Source organism: Microtus oregoni, unplaced genomic scaffold (genome assembly GCF_018167655.1).
Source record: "Microtus oregoni isolate MIOR12 unplaced genomic scaffold, Mior012 000053F_ref0000044, whole genome shotgun sequence".
Taxonomy (NCBI): domain Eukaryota; kingdom Metazoa; phylum Chordata; class Mammalia; order Rodentia; family Cricetidae; genus Microtus; species Microtus oregoni.
This window is the reverse complement of record NW_024543829.1, coordinates 2,522,472-2,547,907: the sequence shown is the minus strand read 5'-3', so window position 1 is coordinate 2,547,907 and position 25,436 is coordinate 2,522,472. Positions and strand designations below refer to the sequence as shown.

At 36.4% G+C, this 25,436-nt stretch overlaps 1 protein-coding gene across 2 annotated transcripts in view; it reads right to left on the bottom strand.

The window, feature by feature from the left end:
• The window catches only part of Csmd3 (CUB and Sushi multiple domains 3), a 976,611-nt gene that overhangs the window by 128,531 nt on the left and 822,644 nt on the right, over window positions 1–25,436 (bottom strand). The window contains exons 33-37 of one of the 2 annotated variants that reach the window (XM_041637611.1): window positions 22,661–22,774; window positions 22,102–22,197; window positions 20,388–20,591; window positions 8,857–8,981; window positions 79–175 (exon numbers count right to left, since the gene is read on the bottom strand). In XM_041637611.1, coding sequence (XP_041493545.1) covers window positions 79–175; window positions 8,857–8,981; window positions 20,388–20,591; window positions 22,102–22,197; window positions 22,661–22,774 — 636 coding nt within the window. The remainder of the gene's footprint in view (window positions 1–78; window positions 176–8,856; window positions 8,982–20,387; window positions 20,592–22,101; window positions 22,198–22,660; window positions 22,775–25,436) is intronic. The other variant, XM_041637612.1, reaches the window with a different exon arrangement.

Sequence of the window (25,436 nt, the reverse complement as noted above, 5' to 3'; positions counted from 1 at the left end):
TTTGGTGAAGTCTTTTAATTTTTGTTCTGTATTGGTGACTATATCTTCACTTAAAATGATCTCAGATTTCCCTTTTACCTGAATAGCTTCCAAGTCTCGGTGCGTTGTTGTCTCCCCCATCGTAAAAGTCCAGAGAATCCCAGTTATGTTCTGTAGCGAAGCTGACCACTTGGACCTGTGAAATAACAGCTTCTGGTGAGAATTAGGATTTCTAAGCAGACATGCAGTCCAGAGATCCCCCCTACTAGAAGGGAGATCTCAAGGACAGACTGTTGCTGGGTCCGGGCAGATGTCCCTTGGGGGAGAGCGAAAAGTAGGTGCAGTAACAACCTCACAGACAGCAAGAACAGGTTGAAACAAGTTTGGTTTACTTTAGGAAGGGGTAAAGCCTATATACTCCCCACCCTGCCTATATCTGCTGAGCTGGCATCTGCTGAGGTGACATGGTATCTGCCCATAGTTCCACATCATCTCCTGTCAGACTCGGCTGTTCTTGTCAAAGCCCTCTGGACAGACCCAGACTGGCTTTCAGCTACTGCGCATGCTCTTTATTATTCGTATAGACCCGCTGGCTTTCAGTTCCTTAAAGGCTTAGTCATCCCACAACAGAGCACATGGTTGTGGGATTTGATAGATGGTCCAGCAAAACTGACCTTGGACATTTGTATTGCTTGCCTACATGAACCAATTTGCATGAGAGAAACGTTATGGAGCAACTGACAGTGTGCATGATGGATACAACACGGAAGTTCCTTGTCGCCATCTCAGCAACGCATATCTTCATTGAATGCTTTGGGTTAAGGTGCTAGGAATTCAAACTCGTGTTCCAAACAATTAATGCTTTGAAATACTAGGCTTCTGATTTTTCCATTGCTTTGGTGTTAGAAAGAAATAGATCTGTCATTCACATGTACAGAGGATTTTGTAACGAATTTTCAATAGGCTTATTCTTGAACTTGTTTCCATATATAAAAGCATTCGACTTTTCTTTAATATTTATATTATTGTCAATATAGACAGCCGAAGAAAATATGTTATCATAGATTTATATGGATCTTCCAAAAGTCATTTTTATTAATGTCATCATAATAGTCAAGTCACCTTGAAAGTCCCTCAAGTTGAGAAGGCAAATTTTGGGCTACAATTCTGTGTCTATTAAATTTTATTTAAAGAAAGTGACATGTGCTACTTTGGTGTACCTCACTTGGCACAGTATGAGATTTCCAGGAACCCACAGAACTCACAACTGTGGATTCCATTCTGGTGCTCAGAGACTGTTTCGCAGTTTCAAAGTCGGAAAGGAAGAACGTTATTTGAATGCATTCATTTTAGCTTCCTGGAGTCTGTTTTAAGTACGGGCACTCACTTGCTAAGTCATTACGACAATCCCACTCATTAAACAGTCCTTTTCTGCAAACCAGCCCCCTGTCATTCTCCTTTTCACGGGAATGCTGGTACTGCTGCTCCAGGGGTGAGTGCCACATGGCAGGAGATAGCCTGCCTGCACGATTGGCACCTGATCTAATGCACTGTTCCTGAAGAACAAGGAGTAAGGCTCCAACCACTACTTTCTTAAACAAGAATTCATACCTGATCCTTGTCTGAATTTTTCTTTTCTTCATCTGTGAGTAAAGTAAAAACACATATACATATATTCTACCTGTGTAATAAGAAGCCTCTAAAGGAGGGAAATTATTGAGTGAGTGGTAATGTGGATGAATCAAATCACAAGTGGACTTAGTGAGCTGTCAGTGATCCAACTTAGGCACAGTGGAGAGCATATTTATGTAAGGAGAAGCATGAATGTACCATTAGAAGAACAATAGAACAGTGACAAGGAGTGAAGTTTAATGACAAACACACGTGAACACCAGCCAGGGACACTGGGCATGAAACTGCCCGACAAACTCTATCTCCACAAGTTTTAAAGCCTAGGGATGCTGATAATCAACCTGTTCTTCAAACTGCTCACAGAAGTCACTGTGAGTAAGTCGTCTAATTTACAGAGTCACTAAAAATTAAGCTAGATCAAGTGTGTCGAGGGCTTAATTTATACTATAAATTGAAAACTCAGAATCTTAGCAGAGAAAGGTGGGGAGAGAAAATCATTAAAAACTAAACACGAGGGAAAGAATTGTGCAGTTGAAAGTTTAATTATGCTTTCAGTTTTCTCTTAAAGGATGGCGAAGTGGGAGGGAGAATATAACCAAGACGTCTCTGCAAGTGCAGAACTGAATTGGGTGCAGCAAATGTGAGTGAAAAAGAGAGGTGATGTACAACTGAACTAGACAGGATTCAGAAGAGGCACAAGAAACTGGTGTCAAGTGTGCTGCCATTGGTGTCTGCAAGAGACTGAGACAAATGATACAAGAACAATTTCTGTTTTCCCCTGAGTTACTCAGAACAGAGACACAGAAGAACAAAATATAAGACTCTCTAGGAATGTCTACTACAAGTAGAAGAGGATGAGCAGTCGTTTAATTCTGGATTCGTCAGTGTAAACCATGAATGTTGGATCCTAATCCCTGGAATTTAGAAATATTACCTTATATGTGTATTGTCAGAGAGGTGTGTTTGCATCTTTTTGATACAACTAGGTGGAAAACATTAAAATACATAAAAAGTATATATTGCATTAAATTTAAATGTGGATGACAAAGCAATGTGTCCACAAAAGCAGGAATAAGACTGATGCGACCAAAGCCAAAAGATGTGTTGCCATTCAATACTGGAGACAGCAGAAGGAGAATTCCTCGGAGACCTGGAATAGGAGATCTACTGGCAGTTTTATGCTTGAACGCTAAAGCAAGATTTGGATAGACACTTCTAGTTCATTGAGAAGACATGTAAGTGGTTAGATGGCTATTTGGTTTCTGGTGATCTGCTATGGTCATCATAGAAATCTGATACAATTTGTCACAGGGATTCTAGGCAAATATAGGCTGTAAGATGAAATAGCCAGAAAAACAAAATAAAATAAAAGAACAACAACAACAAAAAAAAACTAGTAGGCCATGTTCTGGAATCTTTTCTGATATGCAAATAAACGACTGAGAATCTAAAATGACATAGATTTAAATAAGAGAAAAAGAAACTGATCCAGCCTTTTGAGAAGTTTGCATGGGGTAAAACAGGCCACCATGGCAGCAGGATACCTTCATGGTGGAGAAAGCAGAATTTTTTTTTTTCTTTTTCGAGACAGGGTTTCTCTGTGGTTTTGGAGCCTATCCTGGAACTAGCTCTTGTAGACCAGGCTGGTCTCGAACTCACAGAGATCCGCCTGCCTCTGCCTCCCGAGTGCTGGGATTAAAGGCGTGCACCACCACCGCCCAGCGAAAGCTGAATAATTTTATGGCACCTTGCAACAAGTTAAAATCATCCGAGAGGAAGGAACCTCAATTAAGAAAATGCCTCCGTCATGTCCAGGTATAGCAAGCATTTAAGGCATTTTCTTAATTCGGGATCATTGTGGGTGATACCATCCCTGGGCTGGTTGTCCTGGGCTCTATAAGAAAGCAGGCTGAGCAAGTCGGTGAGAAGCACCCCTCCAGGTCCTCCCTGTCAGCTCCTGCCTCTAGGTTCCTGGCCTGTTTGAGGTCCTGTTCTGTCTTCCTTTGACGATAAACAGTGATATGCAGGTATAAGCTAGAATAAACCCTTTCCTCCCCAAGACGCTTTTGTTCTTCTTGTTTCATCACAGCAATAGAAACACCGATTAACACATGCAGTATGTTTCTAATTATTAAAATTAGGTATTTATCAGAAAAATATATTCATTTACTCTGGAATCTTAAGAACTTAAAAAAATCCATCTTGGTAATAATTATGTGATCAATATTTCCCCATAAGTTGGTAAATATTTCTTTTCTTGGTAAATATAACCTCTTGGGAGTTGTCCCAGGTACACGTTGCTAAAATAGAGAGGGAAATACAAAAATCTATTGCTTGCCGCATACTTATCACATTATATTAATACAACAAACAGATCCTTATGTTGTTGCTTTTCCAAAGGACTGTCAATCATAAGTTATTGTCTAATATTCTTCTCTAAAATTTTTCTACCAAAGGTTAACTTATTTCAACTCAAGTCTGATTAATTAAATATTCATATAGTTCTTTAGGCATACATGTTCACTACCATATCTCCCAAATTAAATGTTGCTTAAACCTGCAGATTAGTTATAAAACTATAAACATTCAAGTTTACAACATAAGAGATGCATTAAGTATGTCTTTATCATGATGGAGTTTTTTTCAATGTGGTCAACAGAACTTCAGAGTATTTAAGAGTATTATATATATTTCATGCTATGAGATTTCTAAATAGTCTGCTAAAGCCACCTTCTGTTTTCTGAGAGGATTCATTAAATAACGTACTTCCTTAGTAAAGGTTTTGTATTGGCATTGACCTGTACGTTTTTGAGAGTGTTTTCCTAACACGAGTGATATATAACAGTTTTTCTACAGGTATCTTCTTAGTTCATTATGCACTTATAATTCTCCAAAACATTCCAAATCCACAGCTTGAGGAAGTGTCCATTGATTTTTTAAAAAATTATTTACTGAGTTTGTAGTGCCAATTCCTGCAGTAGCTGCCAGAACAGTCTTGGCCACTGCCCTCAAGAGCTCACAGATAATTAGTAGATAAGAGGAAAATTGGATTAGTCTTAGAATAAAAATGTACAAGGGGGAATTTAACCTTTTCATCTAGTTTGTAGAAGGTTTATCAAATATATATATATATATATATATTGGACAAAAACTAAGGTAAAGTGAAGGCAAATAGGGAGAAATACTGGGTAGTGTCAAAGAGAGAGGAAATAATGTTCACAGTGTCCACAGGAAATAGGATGCCATGCAGCTACAGAGGAGGAAGTTGTGAACATAACAAACTTCAGAAAATGAGACCTGAGTAGAGAAGGAGCGAGTGCTGTTGAGGATTAAAAGCGATGCTGAAATCTGAGCGCTGTGAGAAAGACAGTATGGAATTCCATTTTAAGGAGTCATTTTTTGGATGTTTGGTTGATGTGTTATTTATTTTGTCAGGAATAGACAAAAAAAAAAACATGTCTAAGGCAAGGATGTGAGCCACATGTTCTTTTGTGGTAAAAGTACTAAAGGAAAGAAATAGAGACCTGTGAAACACCATCGCGATCCAGTCTGTTATACATAGTATTAGACAGAATAAAAGTCAACATTTCTGGCTTGAAAACTGAATGGGGTTGGGGATATCCTGGTAAAGAGAATGATAAAGAAAAGTGAATGGAGATTGGACCACCCTGAGAGAAAGCACAATGGAGGAATCATTTTGAGAAAAATTGAAGAAGTCACTATTGGATAGCTTAACAACAAATTAAACTGAAAACATCTAGTTTCTAGTTCAGATAGTCTAAAGCTGGGGCTAGAGATGTGGGATTCCTGTATTCATCCAAGTGCTATCCATTGTGCTCATCATATTAAAAAAGAAAAGGGCCTTTGGATCTATTCTGTTTTGCTGTTTTTTGTTTTTGTTCTTGTAACCTGTTATTACGTGGGCTATCCTTAGCTCTTAACAGTTACTGCGCACATAGAAGTAAAGAATCTGCCAATAGGGTTATATGACCTAAAATAAATGGGCCTCCAACTCTGAAAAGCAAGAACCAGGTGAGGGAAAGTTACTAAAATCCGTAAAATGTTGATGTAAGAACTAAGGATTCAAGGAGGGTTTCGAGAGTGCCGGGGGAATCTGCAGGCTTACATTGCATTGTCTCACTGCACAGATGAACAATGCAAAAGGTTTAGTTCTGCAGGTGCTTATGGGAGAGCAGCTTGATCAGAGCATTAAGTACTAAAGCTTCACTGCTGATTACCAAAAATAGGACATGATAGTAGAGAGAAATACGAGTTTTCTAGATTATCCTTTTATGATGGGATCGAAGTGAATAAGCTCATAGCATATAAATAATCAAGGCTATCCTTCATAACCTTTTAAATAAATGAGATGATAAAAGTTCAACGTGATTCTCATTTCTGAGTACAACCCAGGGTATGAGCGATCCTGAAGTCTTTGTTGATTCTAATCTTTTTTCACAATATGTATTCGGGAGAAATACAGAAAGGGCTCATGGGAGATAGGAGGTAAATGGGCCCTTAAAGAGGGCATTGCATGTTAGAACACGTGTGATATAATATTAAATTAGAAGACAGTATTCTTTAAAAATATATTTATATTTAAAAGTATAAGTAGGAAAGGGTAGAAGGTAAACTAACTAAAACAAAAGATATGTAAAACATCTTTATACATATATAAAGATGTATAAAAACCAGATTTGTGAAACCCCATTCCTTTGTAAGCTAATAATCTATGTATGACTATATATGAGACCAGTATTCTGCATATGAGAACAATACCAGAAAACAAGAGTTATTAAATCAAAATCTCAGTGTCAGATATGGGACACCGCCTATGAATTCTGAATCACAGAAGCCCACTGAAGAGGCCCCTCCTAACAGCACGGGTCATTGCCAGTGTGCTTGATTAATCACTGAACTAGATGGTCCAACTCTCTACCTGAAGACACCACAGGCTTTGGCTTCTAGGACACAGAGAAATCAATCTCAAACTAACAAGGAAAGTTCTTTCCTGGTGGGTAGCTTTCACAGTACCGGAACGTGCCGTGAGGTCCTGGATGCAGAAAAATTGTCATTTTTCTTATTCAGTACTGTATTCTGCATGTGCCAATACCAATCTCAATGAAAGGATGTGTGCCCACTGCTGCAATTTGGCATGGTGGTGACTGGATAATCACTTATTTCTTGATAGGATGGGAGGCCTATCCCTGAGAGGGAATTTGTGCATGATGCTGTGAAATTGGTCAAAAGCTCAGGGGTGTGGAGGTCCTTGGCCCTAGTGGAAACCCATTCCTGTTGTTTTACTAAATGCTAATGTTGTCTACTTGCCCTCTAAATAGTTATCTTTATGCCCATATATTGTTACTGCTGCTCTAAGCTATGTTCAAAGGATCTTGTTTGTTTATAATGTGTCTTGTTTCCTATACAAACTTTATATCTGGTCACAGAGCTGAGAAAAAGTGGCTGGGAATGAGAAGGTGCACTCAGATGTAGATAGGACATCTATTTCCACTCCGCCTCCAAAGCTCAGGGAACATTTTTAAAGTAGGGCTAAGAAGAATGTGAACGCTGAAGCAAGGGCAAGGGTCCTGTAAACTGCCATTCTCTGGATATAACAGAGACAATGCACTTACAAACTCATAGTAGCTGTAGCTACCTACAGGAGACCTATGCAAGAGACACTCAAGATTCAACGCTGATGGAGAGGCTGCTGGGGCCCCATCCCCACCTGAAAGCTACCACACAGAGATGGCCGCTAAGGAAATGAGAGTCGACTTTTCCTTAGGGGTATGGCTGCTGGTATGCTGCCTATGCTCTAGAGGATGTTTTCACACCCATGATAGCTTTAATTTTTTAAATCATGTTATTCATGGATTTATTTATTATTATTCTCTCTGTCTCTGTCTGTCTCTCTGCTTGTGTGTTGTCTGTCTGTCTCTCTTTTTGTGTGTGTCTATGTGTGCATGTGCACACTGAAACTTTCAGAGTGCCACAGTGCCTATGTAACAATCAGAGAATAACCTACAGTGGCTGGTTACCTCCTTCCTCCAAGTGAGAGCCGGTATCGAACTCAGATTATTAGGCTTGGCAGTGAGCTCTATTAAGCTATCTAGCAACCTTGAATTTAATAGTCTAAAACCAAAAAATTTTGTTCTTTGCCATTTATTTCATGCTTTAATAACAATACCCAGTGTTTGGGTCTTTCTGAGATTATCTTCACAACTTCCTATTTTGAAGATCTGCTCCTCCACAGCAGTGTTCCGAAGCATTGCCCTTGAGAGGTGATTCCATCTTTAGGTCATGTCAATCTCAGAGGTGAGAATGAGACCTCTGCTAGAGTCCAAAGCCAAATTTGAGGAAAACATTAATTAAATACTGGTCAGGAGGATGGGCTCGGGCCAGGTCTATACCTAGGTTTCTGGAAAATATACTAGAATGAAGTATGGCAAGGAATTAAGAAGGAAAACCCATAATTCATTGCATTCCCCATCAGGTCCAGTCAAAGAGAAGCATACATCCTGATGTACCGCCAGCCTGTAAACCTCCTGCCCACATGTGGTCAAGCACGTCAGAGCAAATGGGTCAAACAAACAAACTTGTTTAGGGGTATGAATACTGATATCTTGGCTTGTTATCTCCCATAAACAAAAGCCTCCAGCATTTCAGGAACTATCTGTCCTTGGGCAAGGGGCTTGCAGAACAGAGAGGCTTGCAGAACAGAGAAATTTTTGTTTCATGGATTTCTTAGGCATAGTAATTAAAACATAAAATATACTTGAGCTCTCAATTTAGGGCTAGTAAGTCATTGAACTATTCAGAGATCTGAAACTTTAGCAGATGAATTTTACTTGGAATAAGTTACTAGAGGTATGACTGGGATGAATTTCTTTTTACCTTAAGCCTCTTCTATTTTCTGATGGAAATAGTCTAGGCCAGATATGGCCAGACTCTCTGATATACATATCCCTTCAGTTGCCTTATTTCATAATTCTGTTTTGTGTCAGATTTTTGTTTGTGTGTTTGTTTTTGTTTTTATTGCCTGCCTTTTTGCAACTGGATTTGACTTTATTTTATTCCCAAGTAAAAAGTTTCAATTTCAAATATATTAAATATATTTTTATTAAGCTTAATCATGTCGATCCAAACCATTTTCTAAACTTTAAGAAATAATATGTGTTCTGTCATTTCTGAAAATATTAATTCCAAATAGAAAATGAAAAAAAAAACAAAGAAAAATATTCTTACCTGAATGCCAGCTCCCTCTGGCACTGTGATCTTCCAAACACAATTCAAATTGTTGTCATAAGGCTCAGGATATCCAGGAGACAAAATAGTCCCTTTGCGCTTAGTTAAAACTCCCCCACAGGGCACTGCAAGCGAAGCAGCAGGAAAGCCAGTTATTTCTAATACAGAGGATTAAAATAAGACAAAGGTCAGAGCGACAGTCTCAAATACTGAACAGTTTTGTGTACAAAACCACATCACATTATGTTTTAACCCTCCAAGCATACTGCAAAAATACCTACAGAAATTAATTAAACAGCATTCATGGGAGAATATCTAAAATTCCACAGTTATGATTATCATTTTTGTTATAATCCATAAAACTTCACCGACTGTGTTCTCAGACACAAAATGAAGTGAAATATTTCAATTATTACATACACATAGAGAAGTTTTTTAATTAGTATTTGAAGTTATATGGCCCATCCTTTATTATTCTTTGAGGGGTAAAGGGATCTTTTGAAATCTAATATTGATCCTGGTAGTATATACTATGAAAACATTCATTCAGTCCACTCCATATCACAGGACTTCTAATCACTGCTGTATTTAAATTCACTTAAGACTCCAACTGTCCAAACTGACTATAAAATCTTTTTTATTTATCTCCTGACTAAGAAAACAGAGTCATTAAGAAGCTAAAAGATTTCTCAGTAAGTGATGAACCTGGGATTTACATGTTGGGGTTTGGATCCAAAGTTCCACAAGGGAAAATAGATACTTCAATGATTATTATCAGTCTACAAGAGAGAGCAATATGTTCTATTCTTCCTCTTAAATCTACACAAAACTCAGCTGAGGTTCCAAGCTCTTTCAGATTGTATGTATGAGATTAAGGTCTCGTGTCATGAATAACTTTATTCAGATTCTGGGCACTGCCTAATTCATAAATCTTGAATCCTCTTTCCTTTGAGAATGTTCCTCAAATTCATTAGAATGTCAAGGTCTTAATCCTTGAAATGAAAATACTACTGAATTCAAAATGCTTTGTGAAAAAGAAAATGTAGGACAAGACTGCTCTCTCGTTTCCTGACTGTTTAGACCCCAATAATCACACACAGAAACTCTATTAATTATAACACTGCTGGTCTATTAGTTCAGGCTTTTTATTAACTAACTCTTAACATCTTAACTCATTTTCATTAACCTGTGTATCAGCCCAAGACCGGCTTACTGGTAAAGATCTGGCATCTGTCACCTTTGGCAGCTACATGGCCTCTCCCTGACTCCACCTACTTTCTCTCTGTATCTCTGTTCAGATTTCCTGCCAGGCTTTACTCTACTAAGCCTTTGGCCAAAAAAAGCTTCTTTAATAACCAAAGGTCATAAAACATATTCATAGCATACAGAAAGGAATCTCACATTAAATATTTTTGACATGAAGAAACTAGTCCAATTGATTTAAATATTATAAATAATTAACATGTTAGATTTTTTTTTTTTGGTTGCAACTGTTATTATTTTAAATACCAAAAGGTGCTTTGCTGGTTGAACATTTTTTCCTAATTTGCCTATAATGGTAGCTACAAATAAAAATAAAATTTAAAACATTATATATATAAGAGAGAGGAGAGGGAGAAAGAGAGAGAAAGAAACAGAAACAGAGACAGAGAGACAAACAATAGAAGGGGGAGCACCAGTGAGGTCTTTGTGTGTCCTGCCCTCTCTCGGCATTATCCTTTTGAAACGGGCTCTCTCACTGAACCTGATCTATGCTGTCAGCCACGAAGCTGTCTCTGTTCCCCAAGCACGTAGATTGCAGGAATGTAAGATTCTCTTCCTTGTGAAGCACACAGTCATACCTACCAAGCCATCTCTCCTTCACACATGCTTATCGCCAGATTTACATAAAGAAATCACAGTTTTGTGACACTTCTTCAGATGCAAAATTCAAAGATACTTGCTTGAAGAAGACAACAAAACCGTTACAAGTAACACTCTTTTATAGTCATTTGTCAGGCTTTTTCTTCTTCTTCTTTTTTCTTTTCTTTTTTTCATATTTGCATTAGCATGAGTATGTGCATGTGTGTAGATACCCTCAGAGGCCAGAAGATGATGCCAGATCCCTTAGAACTGGAGTTACTGGTGTGTAGCCTCTTGTTACAAACAGATCTCCTAACCACTGGGCTCTGTCTCTTTTCTTATATTACATACAATGCCAGGGCAAAACAAAAATTCAATTACACTGGTTAGGAAGTATTTTGCACCTTTAAAAATATTGACAACTTTTCTATAGGGATCAAAAATATTCTGGAAGGATTGGAAAGAGAATCATAAAATAATTGCTCCAAAAATAAATGATAGACAGACAGGCAGATAGGTAGATGATAGATAGATGGTTGATAAAAAATAAAAGAAGGAAAATGGCTCACAAAGTTCTTTCTGATCCTTGGATGAATTAATACACTACATTTCTTTTCTTACATCTTTATACTCTTCAGTCAAATTCTCATTTTCTTTGCCTGACATATTACATTCATCATAACCAAGGTTTTTCTGTATAATTTATACATAATATATACTTGCAAATTTCAGTCAGAATGATCTTTCTAAAGTTATAAAATGTTACTTCTCTGTTAAAAAACATATAAATATACTTCATTTCATTAGCCTATTTCCTTCTAGCTAATCATCATCCCTCAGCTACGGACTACATTTATTTCCATATCTTTTGCAAACAGCAAGTGTTCACCTCAGGCTGTATACGCCTCCTCCAATATCTTTAAGACGAACATTGTTCATTATGAATTTCAAAATTCATATGTCCAAATAATAGCTTTACATTCTTTCTCATTCCTCTCTCCTGCAACTCATTGGATACTGCTGTCACTCACCGTTCCTCTGCCATAAAAACAAGAGTCATCTTGATTTCTCTTTCTTTCCACCACATATTCGATTTCTCAAATCCCATAATTCTCCTTAAAATAGACATGTTGAACTAGAGGCGTGTCTCAGTCAGTAAGCGCTGCTACTGCAGGGAAAGCCTGATGGCCTGACTTAGTTCCTGAGCACTGGTTAAAATAGTGCAGATGATTCTGCATCTGCAATCCCAGCATCCTCCAGCAGAACATGCGGCAGAAACAGGAAAATGGATCAGAAGCTCATGGGCCTGGAGTGTGCAAAGCAGTGGCAGTAACAAGAGAGAACCTGCTTGAAGAAGGAGGAAGGCAAGAAGAGACTCCTGAAGTCATCTTCTCACTTCCACACAGGTATCTTTATATGTGTAAACCTGTACTCACTAACATATGTGTGCACACATATAGGCATGCACACACATACACACACAAACACACACGATAGATGATAGATAGATAGATAGATAGATAGATAGATAGATAGATGATAGATAGACAGATAGATGATAGATAAATACATAGATGGATAGATAAATAGATAGATGATAGAGCGATAGATAGATGATAGATAGATAGATAGATAGATAGATAGATAGATGATAGACAGACAGACAGACAGGTAGATCGATGATAGATAGATAGATAGATAGATAGATAGATAGATAGATAGATAGTATATCCTGACTGTTGGCAGATCTCATTTCCATGATACTGATCTCTCACTCTCAATTATTGTTCCATTTTGTCGTTACTATTATAGATAGATTCTTAGCTCATCTTATGACTTCTACTCTGATCTACTACAAGTGATTTTCCAGAAACGTATTAAGGTCCTTTCACACTCTCCACACTGACTCCCTCCGCTATTTAATTTGCACCTGCCATGGCCTTCAAGGATCTCTATCTCTGACATTTTTCTGTTGGAACCATTTTTGGGCATAGTGTTCCAGACACCTGGGGATCTTCCCATGTTTGTGTGTGCCTCTCCTAGGATAAGGCAGGGACCTTACTCCCAATAAAAGGAAAACAATTTGACTGCCTTCTGGTGCTGATTTCAGAATTAAAAATTATACTTCTTATCAATATTGATAATCGCTATTTAACACCATATTTAATAAATCTTTCTTGATTGCAAGTAAAGATGAACAAATGAGCCAATGAAGGAATGAAAGTTGAGATCACGATAAAAAAAAAATACACACACACACACAAAGCATAAATCTTCAAAATTTTCCCACTCTGGAAAAAGAGAAGAACTACATAAACGGTACCATTGCCTGGGAACCTTCAAGAACAGGTGATTCTGGGTCTGGAAGGCACTGAAAGAACACAGCAGATAATAGTGAAGGGATAAGCAGCTAATTAAAGACTTTCCCCCTATGGGGTGTAGGTGGTAGCTTCAGGGACTTCTCAAAAGAGACTTCCCACCGACAGAAGTCCTTCTACCTAAGGCCTTGTATTGTAAAGGCTATTAGTGGCTGCAGGGGGTTATTTGAATCTCCAAGTCTTAGAGCAGGACAGCCTTGGGGCTTAGGACTGAAATATCTCAAGAGCACTAAAGTGTAACAGGGACAGATTTGAGGGTGAAAGCTCTCTATCTAACTTTTATTAATCATTTTTACCTTCATTACAACTTTAAATTTGTATCAATGTTATAATTCAATTTACCCATGAATTGTTTGGATACAGCTTTGTACAAGATTACACTTGTATATATGCCAGCTGCTTGCATTTTTCCAATCCTTCCATTTAAATTCATTTTTGTGTATTTTACCTGTATCACTTTTTTGCAGATCTTAGCATTTGAAAACTTCAGATGTGCTTTAAGTAAGGAACAGAACAATGAAGAATGTAGAGCAATGATGAAATTTGACGGCTTGAACTCAGTGGGAAGCTGGCTAACATTGTTATATCTGCATGTATTCAGGAAATTATCAGTGAGCATGAATAAATAAATGCTCCCTGCTCAGCTATTATGTATCAGAAATTTCCTCCTATCCTGGTCAAGTATAAAATAGTATAGTGGAGAAAATGAGATGGATTCAAGTAAATTAAGATAATGGATGTTCACATGAACAAGAGTATGGAGAATGAGTGGCCAGAGTCATAAAGTCTCCGTGTGAGACTTGAAAGAAACGATGCTGTAAGACAGAAAAGCATCAAAGAGTATTGAGTTCTAGTGACCAGAAAACGGAAGATCAAGGGCTTGAAGCAGGCGATAACTTTAGTAACAACAAAAGTGCAAACTAAACAAAAAAATTAAATAGAATACGTAAGTATGAACTTCAGACAGTTCTGTGATGATTTTCGTATTAAAAATGTTCATACACCAAAGTTTTTAGTTAAAAATGAGACACAATCATTTGTATTCAAAATATTTATTTTTAAATTTATTTGGCTTTGCTTTATATACACGAGTGTTTTGCCTGCACGTATACCACATTCATGTGGGGTCATTGAAGGCCCAAAGGAGACACTGGAAGCACTGGAATTGGAGTTACAGACTATTTTGAGATCCTGTGGAAGTGCTGAGAACAGTGGGTCCTCTGCACATGCAGCTAATTCATTTAATTGCTGAGTCATCTTTCTAGCCACTGTATTCAGAAATTTTGAAATTAAAAATATTTACAGTTCAAAGAAGAAGTTTTTTTCAGATTTATTTATTTATTATATATAGTATTCTGTCTATTTGTATGCTTGCTGGCCAGAAGAGGGCACCAGATCTCATTACTGGTGGCTGTGAGACACCATGTGGTTGCTGGGAATTGAACTCAAGACCTCTGGAAGAGCAGTCAGTGCCTTTAACCTCTGAGCCATCTCTCCAGCCCCCCAAAGTAGAAGTATTAACTAAATACAAACTTAAAAGTCTCATCAAAATATAATACAAAGCAAATAGTATTTGAACAGCGATTTATACTGAGATAAGTTTTTGCTAGTTATAAGCCTATAAAATCAAGCCAGTTAGGTACTAGTAACACATAGGAGTGGCATAAGTATAGAATAGTGTCCTGAAAAATGAGAGGAAATATAAAGTTACTAGAACTTAGACAAGTCCACAAGTTTGAGAACAATCTTTGGTTTTAGGCTCCATCCCCTTTGCCCACTGGAGCTGGGGTCCTGGTTTCAGAATCTAGTGGAGCAAAGGTGATCTCTCTCTCTCTCTCTCTCTCTCTCTCTCTCTCTCTCTCTCTCTCGTTTTAGTTATATTTTATATGTATACATATGAATATATATATATATATAATGAAATTCTACTTTTAGAGTGATATAACTGCTTTAGCTAAACACATATTTTGACATGGATTCCAGGGGAATCAAGAATGACACGTTCAGAGCTTGACATCTTAGCTTAGGGATGACCCCCCTAAGCCTTGGTCACTTGGTCATAGTTGTACTGCTCAACTATGCATAAACATGTGTGTTTAACATGTGTTTAGCCTTAACTTATGTTTCTCTTTCACTTCAAGACTGAACACACCAACAAAGTCTATCTCAGTTGTTTGCAAGATTTAAAATATCATCATAATCAAACAAATTGTCAACTGTTCAGTTTTTGAAAACTTTGTTCCAGACTTCCTGAGGATAACATGGGGTTTCCTAAATTGTCAGAAACTTGAGAAAGAGCTCAGCGCTTTTGTTGTTGCTGTTTTTGTTTTGTGGTGGTGGTGGTTATTGTTTCATGACACAGTTTCTCTGTGTAGCCCTGCCAGTTATCCTCAGACTCACTCTGTAGACTAGGCTAGCCCTGGAACTCAGACACTTGCCCCCCTCTAACTCTAGTGCTGGGATTAAAGGCTTGTGCTACCACCACATTGACTTAAGGGCTTAGCTTTTGACCTGACAGCATCTCACCTTTCTGAATTGTCTTTATCTGAGTTATTCTGTACTACAGTCAGATTCCATTAAAACAGAACTGCAAAATAAACATTGTATTACAAGAGTGGAAACTCCCTTTTACATAGTAGCAAAATGTTTTATTATTGGTGACAAGGCTCTACCCGGCTGATGCTGACACATTGGTCAATGTAATGGTGTTCTAACAATGCCACCTTTGCAGCCCCTAACCTTCTCCTTCCTTTTTCCCTTTCCTATATTACTGTAATATTCTCACTGGCACAGGTACTTCTCTGTTCTGCTCACAAGATCATATAGCTAAAATCCATTTCCCCGCCTTAACCTCCAGTCATTCTTTTATTCTGCCTTTGAGACAGTTAGCCAAGACTTGGTGTGTTTGGAGGTCGGACTCAGGGCCTCTGTTCTAGGTCTAGTAACACTGTCTTCTAGTCTGACTGAAGGACAAGAGTTTGTGTTCATGTTTTTCTTGGCATAGTTCATGTCATAGCTTTCATAGGTTGTAGTTATATTACTGCACCTCTTCCTGGCAGAAAATTTCAATCCAGTGACTCTCCTTTTGTTTAGTAGCAGGCCTAGACCTACTGGTACAGTCCACTTTGTCTGTTTGAGAGATTCTGGGTGAGTTTCAACTTTTGGCAGTTCTCTGCCTGGACAAAGCTGTTCTTCACAGCATCTTTGATTTCCATGTGGAGGCAATTAGAATACCATTATCTTGCTTTAGATTAGCATCCTTTATTCTATTCAGAAGCAATTAGAGCATCATTATCTTGCTGTGGAATAGCATATACATTACAGCCTGCTGAGACCTTATCTGTGTGGCTAAAGATCTCTGTGACACAGCACAGATGAGATCCTGACGGTGAAATGAGAGAAGTCATCAGAGAGATCTCCACCCTACCCCACTCCCATCCCACCCCCATCCCCACGACTCCCTGAAATCTGCCAGCTCTTGCTCCTTAAAGTCTGGGAGGGTGAGGCAGGGACTAGCCTTTGACAATTTCTGAAATAAATCCTCATTAATTCCTACATTGTCTTGGTAATTGGTCTTTGTTTTTGTCATTATATCTGACTAATCTCCCCATTATGCTGTCAACTACCTACAGTAATCTTATCAAATATCACTTTGTCTACTCTTAAAGATGTCTCATGGATACCCTGGCCTTACTTCCAATTTACAGGCAGATATTTTCTAAATTTTAAGTTGAGAGTCACATTTCGTTAATAATTGTCTTTCTTTCTTTCTTTCTTTTTTTCTTTCTTTTTTTCTGAAGCAGAGTCTTGTTGTGGTTCCCATAATGGTCTCAAACTTGCAGGCTCAACTTTATGTCTTTGTTTCCTGAGTACCTTGACCTAAAGGTACATACCACCACAACTGGGTAACATTCTCTTATTAAATGCTATTTGACAAAAGCAGTCAAGACAAACAAATTGAGTATTACCTCCAATGCCTTAGATATCTCCTCTGCCAAACACCCACTTCAATCTCATTCTCCCCAAGTTGTATTTTATCCAAAAATTTTGAGTTCACCTGAGCAGCTTATTCATGACTTTATAATAAGGATAGCCTTCTCACCGTTATTCAACGATGTGTTCTTCATTTCTATTTGAATTGCCAACATGGGCTTTGTTGTGTCTAGACCAATAGTCTTTTCATGATCACTTGATTATTCTCTAAGAAGTATTCTCTCTATAATATTTAATAGCAATGTAGCTCCATCCAGCATGGTTTTCAACAAATTCAGCTTTGATCCTTTTACCAGTCCATTTTCAGAATTTTCAAGCAGAATCCAACTACTTTTGCTCATTCTTTGACTTATCATTTGTGCTGCTAAGACAAAGCACCACAGACTGTTTATCTAATAAACAACGGGCATATATTTCTCACAGTTTGAGAAGCTGGGATGCCAATAGTCCATGCACTAGACAGTTCATGACTACAGAGCAACTGTTTCCTGGTTCATACAGACCATTTTCTTACTGTGCTCTCACATCATGGAGGGGAGTGACATCTGTCTGTAGTCTCTTTTACAAGAATATTAATATTGTTCATGAAGGTTAATACAGAATCATTTTCAAAGGCTGCCCTTATGTGCATATAAATACATTATAATTTACCAATTAAGTTCTTAAGCAGTGACAATAGTTTACAGGTGAAGTTTGAATAGGACCTCCATCCCATCTACATGCCATTCATTTGTTGAAGGCTAGGCCCCAGATGACACTGCTGTTTAGTTGTTCTTGGAACATGGAGGAACCTATATCCTCAGTGAATCAGTCGATTGGTCAGCTCATAAGTAAATGAGTCATTAAGAAAAAGGGTAGGGTTGAAAAGCATAGTTCATGAAGGAGACAGGTGATATTTTAAGACGTCTGCAGATCCTCCAATTGCTAGCTGACAGGAGAGTAGCTTTTTTTTTTTTTTTCCATGATGGCATCTGCAACTCTCCTATATGTCAAACTTATATCCTTAAGGGAGGCTAAAAATGAATTCAAATCTTAATAATCTGTGACAAAAGACTTGTATTTCTTTAATTTGATTTTCTCAAGCAATAAAGAACTGACCAACATAATAGTATAAGATTTTTATTCAGTATTAAACAAAAATAGATTATAATACAGTATTTATATTCTTGTATTTTATAGCTGTCTTTTACTTCTTTTATTCTTCAAATATAAAAATTATATTTTTTTATCTGAATCAGTAAGATTTTCTTCTCTGTGTCTTTTCTTTATGGAAATACTAAATTACATTCATGTAAAAGAAAATATTTCTCTTAGTAAGGTAGTATTTGAATTTTTCAGAGTCACAAAAAAGGATAAAACTGAGTAAAAATATTGTTTTGTGTCTATTTTAAAGAAAACTATAATCTTTTAAATTTAACTTAATTTGCATTTTATGTTTTTGATACAAAATACTCTTGCAGAATTATTAGTGTTCACAAGAAGCAACTGAAAAAAAACATATTTCAGTGTAATTCTTAATAATTTCATGATGATTCCTGTTATAATAGTGTTAAAAGACACAAATTGTAGTCTGAATTGAAGAGAAAGCTCAAGAGTTCTGTTATACACCATGATGACTATAGTTAATGACTTGGTTTATTCATCATAAAGATATAAAAGTAACTTCCGAATAGACTGTTTGAAGATTTAAATATGTCTTTAAATACTTAAAACCACATCTGTCTAATGTTAGAAACTAGGCGACCCCGAGTCTGCCTTCAGCAACTCAACATTAGCATCTACATCATTACCAACAGCCCAATGTGACAAGATTACCCTGTGAAAGGTCCTTGCCACTTTGGTGATGGTGGCGCACGGCTTTAATCCCAACACTCGGGAGGCAGAGGAAGTAGGATCTCTGTGAATTCAAGGGTAGCCTTTTCTACAGAGTAAGTTCCAGAACAGCTACTATGGCTATTACACAGAGAAACCCTGTCTCGAAAAACCAAGAAAAAATAAAAGTCCTTACCATCACAGATCTGCTTTCTGCTTTCTTGCTCTCTTGATATATCTGTCTCTTCCTGCCCCTCTTCTCACTGCCTATCTCTCTGTTTCTCTCTCATCACCCCCCCACATCTCCCAATAATAAATCTCTTATGTCTCTTACATGAGATCTGTTGTATGGTGTGATCTCTGCTGCATTCCATGACTCCTTTCTGTCATGGCACTTCTCCTACTAAACCCTAACCTTTAGAAGTTTTGACAACTATTAAAAATGCCTTAGGTGGAAAGATCATTAAACAGAAGACGTAGGTTAACAATTACCCAACAAATAAAAGCAAGCCAACCAAATAGCACATTGGAGATATTAATCACTTTATCGTCCTAGAGAGGGAAAGATGGTTCAGCATTTATAAAGGTAAATCTGATAACTCATAGTAATCGAAACAAAGACAAAAATTATATAGAAATATTTCAATGAATGTAGAAAAGGCATTTGACAAATTTCATGATAAAAATGTGAAATAAGTTAGGCTCACAAAGGAGCACCATAATATAAAAAGTACTGTATAATAAGTTACTATCTATCATCACACTGAATAAAGAGGTAATATAAACAATTATAAGATCTGGTAAAAGAAAAGTGACAACTTTTGCCAGTTTTATTCTGGCTACCTACCAAATCATCAGGAGAACACAACACAAGAGAAACAAAAGAAAAGAAAAAAACAAACAGAAAGAACATTTAGCTGTAAAAGAGAAAATCAAATTGTGATGTCAGATGATATGATGTTATATTTAAAAATACCAATAGACTACTAAAACTAATAAATGAATTTATCAAAATTTAAAGATAAAAAATCAACACATAAAAATTAATAACATTCAATTACTATAAACCATCAGCCATCTAGAACTAAGAAAAGAGTACCATGTCATTACCAAAAAATAAATTTTTCTAATTATTATATGATTTTTACAATGAAAATTCAGAATGTTGCTTATGACAAGTGAAATACACACACATACAGAAAAAGAAAGATTAAGGGAAGCATTAAAAGAATGATTGATAGAAATGATAGAAGAAATAATTAAGGATGACAGGATAGGCAAATACATTTTAGATAACACCCCCTAAGTACAAGAAATAATGGCAAACATAGAGGGTACTATGTAAAAGTGAAAAGTTTTTCAGAAAAGGAAATTATCATGAGAGTCTAGAGACAGTGTAGAGAACTGGAAGAGACATATTTAATTACAGTGGAGAAGAAACTTATCTGATTAAAAAATGAGCGAAAATTATGCACAATCACAGAGCACACAAACAGATAAACTCACCAATGCAAGTAGGTAAGGAATCATTCCACTGAGCCAACGAATTAGGCACTGTATCACACCTAATGGCTCTGGAGCCATGGAGGATGTATCCTGGGTTACATTCAAAAAGGACCAATGAACCAACTGCAAAGTCATTGCCAATTCTTCTTCCGAACCTTGGCTCAGGCACAGAACTGCACTGTGTAGAGCTTGTTCTAGGAACAGCTGCACAGAAATAAGTTACTTTAATTTCATATGTATCAGACATACACAGATTTCATAATGTAACTGCCTAAAGAAGCTAAAACTTTTTGTTCTTTTCATAATCAGAATTATTAATTTTAACACATATTTAAGTTGAATAAAAATAAAACACAATTAAGAGAATATTGACATTCAAGACATTTTCTTTAAAAATTTTACCTTTGATCCCTTAAATAACATCAATTTTGCTACCTTCTTCTGTTTTATCGAATTCTTATCAGTACAACAAAGTAATTTTTTTAGATATTGCAATTTACAGGATCAATAATGGATGTATAAATTTTATTTTTGGGTTCCCAACCACAAAAAGTAATTTAGGATACATGAACTATTTTCCAGCTGTTTCATGTACTGACTCTTATAATATTAATTAGCTATTGCAAACATGTTTTCAAACTTAATTTTCCAAGTGTGTTTGTTATTAATGAAGAGAGTAATTACAGTCAGGTTAAGCAGAATATAAGTCAGACAGATTAACAACAATATTTGTTTTTAATTCATCAATTGTATTTAATAAAATTTGAGATAGAGTTTATATTTTGTTTGCCCATCAATTGTGCCTTTTTTGATTCAATAAAATAGAATGACAACAGGATGTTTTTTCTTTTTAAAACACATACAGATGTGATTGAAGAGACTGATAATAGTCCAAAAGAATGACATGGTGACTTCTAATAAATTAAGCCCTCTAGTACGACTTCAGGAAATGCGACCAAATTTTCTCAGTGCCTTTAAAAGATTCACAGTACCGCAATTGTGTACAGGGGAAAATACAATGACAAGAGTGCATGGTATAGCCAACCGAAAAAATAAACTGAGATGAGGGAGTTTAATAAGAATACAAAATAACAAATGTTTATACATTTCTTAGTAAGAAGGTACAAAGTAATTTTAAGAAGAACTATTAAGCTATCATAAACAGTTGACTCATATATTTCAAATCCTTTCTTGGTTTAGTTTAATAATACTATAAAACGTTGTCCATAAAAGGCAAGAAAAAGAGTTGGGTGATTAACATTTAGTGTGCAAATCCTTAGTAAGTGTGCAGAAAGTTAAATTTTACTGAGAGGTTAAGAAAGTATATTTTTCACATTTCTTTTATGTTAACTAAATAATTTACAACCAAAGTACAGGTGTTTAATTTGGAGTGCAAGACTATGAGAAAAATAAATGAGAAGAGTCGAGAATAACAAGGATAACAGACGTTTTGAAAACAAAATTTTGGGAGGGAAAGGAAAAAAAAAATCAAGCATTTACATTGAGGAAGGTGATGGAGCAGTGCATTCTTTTTTATATTCGGTCAAAGCAACATTCCAGGAAGGGAATCATAGGGCAGGGGTCAGTGCATAGCTACTCCAAGTGACTTTCCTCTTTCCTAGACGGTGGTGAGGAGAGCCTTGGACAACAACTGGGCACAGCACGGAAATAGATACCATTCCTTAGTGTGTTTCTAGACTACAGTGTCACTTACCTTGGTAAACAAAGTGAAATCCCTTAGCTGTTATGGGTCCAACTGAGGTGAATCGAATTGTGATCTGATTACCTGAACTCAGTGGAAGTGACTCTCCTACTCAACAAAACAAATACTCAGATATCATAAATAATCTCCATTCAAAAACCTAACAACTCTATCATTTTACACTGTCATTTGAAAATGTCAAAGTAGGTTCTATCAAATTACTTTTTAAAAATCCTACTAGCAACATCATTTCTTTGGGTTCAGCTTCAATTGCAATCTTTTTACCATAAAGCTTCAATTACATTTTAATACATATGGCTCATTCATAAATATTTTATATCACATGAAACACCACAGATTGTGATTAAGTATTATATTTATTTTACTACAGTCCTATAATATAATTAATTTTTTCAAGCTTATGAATTACTATTAAATTGTGGTTTTATTCTTAATAAAAAAAAGCTTCAGTTTACAGTATTGCTAACATGGATGACAGATCTCAACTCTCTCCACAATACTAATCAAAGTCAGTCTTTAAGCAACAGCTGACAGTTCTAGTAAAGGATACCTGAATGGGATCCCGAGAGGGAAGATAACAGAGGAGACTGCTGAGTTGGCCCATCAAACACCTCAACAACATCGTGGAGTGATGTCTGGAAAAATACAAACTGGCCAAACACCACTGATCAACAGGAACCAGGAGAAGCAAACCAATCACCAACCATCCAAAAACAAAAACGAAAAACAAACAAACAAAAAAAATAGAAAGAGGAGGAGACAGAGAACAAAGTATTACAATATAATAGTAATCTGCATGTTTTGTTTTGTTTTTGTATTTTCTACCTTTAAATGAAGATTGGTGCTATGCCAATTGGTTCCTGACAGATGTATTTCAGGCCACAAAGGTAATGACGATGATTTAAGGCAATAAAATTTTCAAAAGACTATCTTTTTTTTAAAAAAAAATGGATATCAGATTTATCTGGAAATTGTAGGGTTCTTGTAATTTAGTATTTATCGTATCTACTTTCAGAGTTTTCCTCACAATTTTATTTACTCAGCGACCCTCCTGTCCTAACTTTTCTCTCCTTCTTTAGGTGAGATAGCTAAGATTTTAATATAGGGGATTTAAAAAAGGTTCTTCTCAAAATGTCATTCCATTATAAACAATGGGTTTGCTAGAAAAATATCAGCAAGATCTTCTTTAGGTCCCAGGTTTAATTTACATTCTGTGTAAAAATGACTTCTGCGCACTTATTATGAGTCTTCCGTAATGAAACGAACATAATTTAAGATTCCTAAGCAACTACAATGTTAAAAAATCTTCACAAAACATTACTTTTTCATGGGGAAAAAAAAAGAGTTCTGAAGTACTTCCCAGAAGAACTTTATTTAGTTTATTATTTTCATTCCCATTATACTTCTGTGTATTTCGCTCCAGAACCTATCCCAAATCATCCAGAAACTATGAGTTCTATAGCAGAGGTTAATTCAAATTTCATGTTACAAACAGAAGAATGTAAGAAAGAAGTGAGTGATGATAATAATTCTTAGAACTTTGCACTAAATGGAAATATTGTGGATTTAAAAGACAGTGGTATTAATTCTAGTGATACATAAACATAACTTTGTGTATTCAGAATCAAATGAGTTTTGCTCAATTATAATTGAATGAGTATAACTACAAGTCCATTTTAACGTTTCCAGTTCATATTCTACAACTCAAACCAAAGGTTACGGACATCTTTGAGGATTACATTGTAAACAGCCCATACACCGGCAGCATTGCTGAGTTTGGCTCATGAACACAGGTGTATCTAGAGAACTGTGAACTTAGCTGCATTCATTCACTGGCAGGGAAGAAATAAGTTGGTGATCCCAGTCCATTTCTTTGTAAATGAAGAGGAAAAGGAAGAAGAGTAGCAGGAGGAGAGGGAGGGGAATGAGGAAGAGGATATCTACCACATGAGCAGATATACTATGGATACTTTGAAAAATGTCTGATTATTGAAGTGCTTAATTTTATGAATACTCCCCCCCTGAAAATACTTGCTAGAAAAATGGAAGAAATATATGCACCTATTAAATCAGATACATGCAATGTACTGTTGAGAAGGCTTACTAGTCGTTCAACACTTTTGGAGGTCAGACTTCTTTAAAAGATGCTGAATTTCTTCTACCATATCTCAGACTATTAAAAAAAATACCCAGAAAAAGAAATGGGGCTTTTTTACAGTTTATTTATTAATAATGTGTTTTTATGGTTATTTCAAATTATGGTGTTAACTTGCTCTGATATAACATGGATATTCCCCATTGCCTGACAAAATGGTCAAAAAGGAAAAATAAGGATCACAAGCATATTGCAGTATCAAGTACATTGTGCAATACTCCTTAGAGATGATGTTTTCGTTTGTTTGTTTGTTACAGTAAATTTCAAAATCAGTTAGAAAATTTCAAGCTCAACCTCTTGGACTCTTTCTCCCTGAGAATGTCAGTTATTCCAATACTAACCACTCTCACTTTCTATGACAGCCACTACATCCAAGGCAACCAAAATAGAGTTACGTGAGTGTTTATTATTATGAAAACAAATCTGCTTTTGTGTCTTATAATTAGACCCCTGCTCAACTGCATTCTCAATAGATCATTTTTTATAAATATATTCTATAAATTAAAGATTCCGAGAGCATATGGTTGAATGATATGGTCACTAGCGTTTTAGTGTTCATCTAGTTATGTACGGACAGAGACTGAGTTGCTCTTCATGTATTGATGGCATACTACACTAACAAGTTTCTCTAATTCTGTGATGAAACCACATAATGGAGAGGAAAAGTAATTGGGGAAATTAAAAAATGCATTATGGGGGCAATAAGCAAGCTACTTCTTAACAAAACTCTAATTCTGCATTCATGTAGACTGTTGTAGATTTAAATTAAAACTGTTGTGTATAAAATTACTCAGAGAAGAAACTGGATCATTATTTCAGAGACAACATGATAAAATGTGTGTTTAATGTAAAAGTTGGAGTTAAAAGAATCATTACCACTTGCCCAAACCTGATTTTGTATACGTTGTCAGAATGCTATGTTTTAAACTAATACCACTGCTTAGAACCAGATCCCTTATTCTCAGCAATATAATTTTATGACATTCATTCTAACATGCATGTATATGGCTCATTCTGGTCATTCCCATTATTCTTGTCCCTGTTGGTCCATTTCCCCGTTCATGACTTTTTCTGTTGTGTGACTGTTGAATTTAGCCAAGATCATCCATGAGAGCATGGGTGTGGTAATCCTTTGAAACAGGGTGGAGTCACCAGTGGCCACATCATTGAG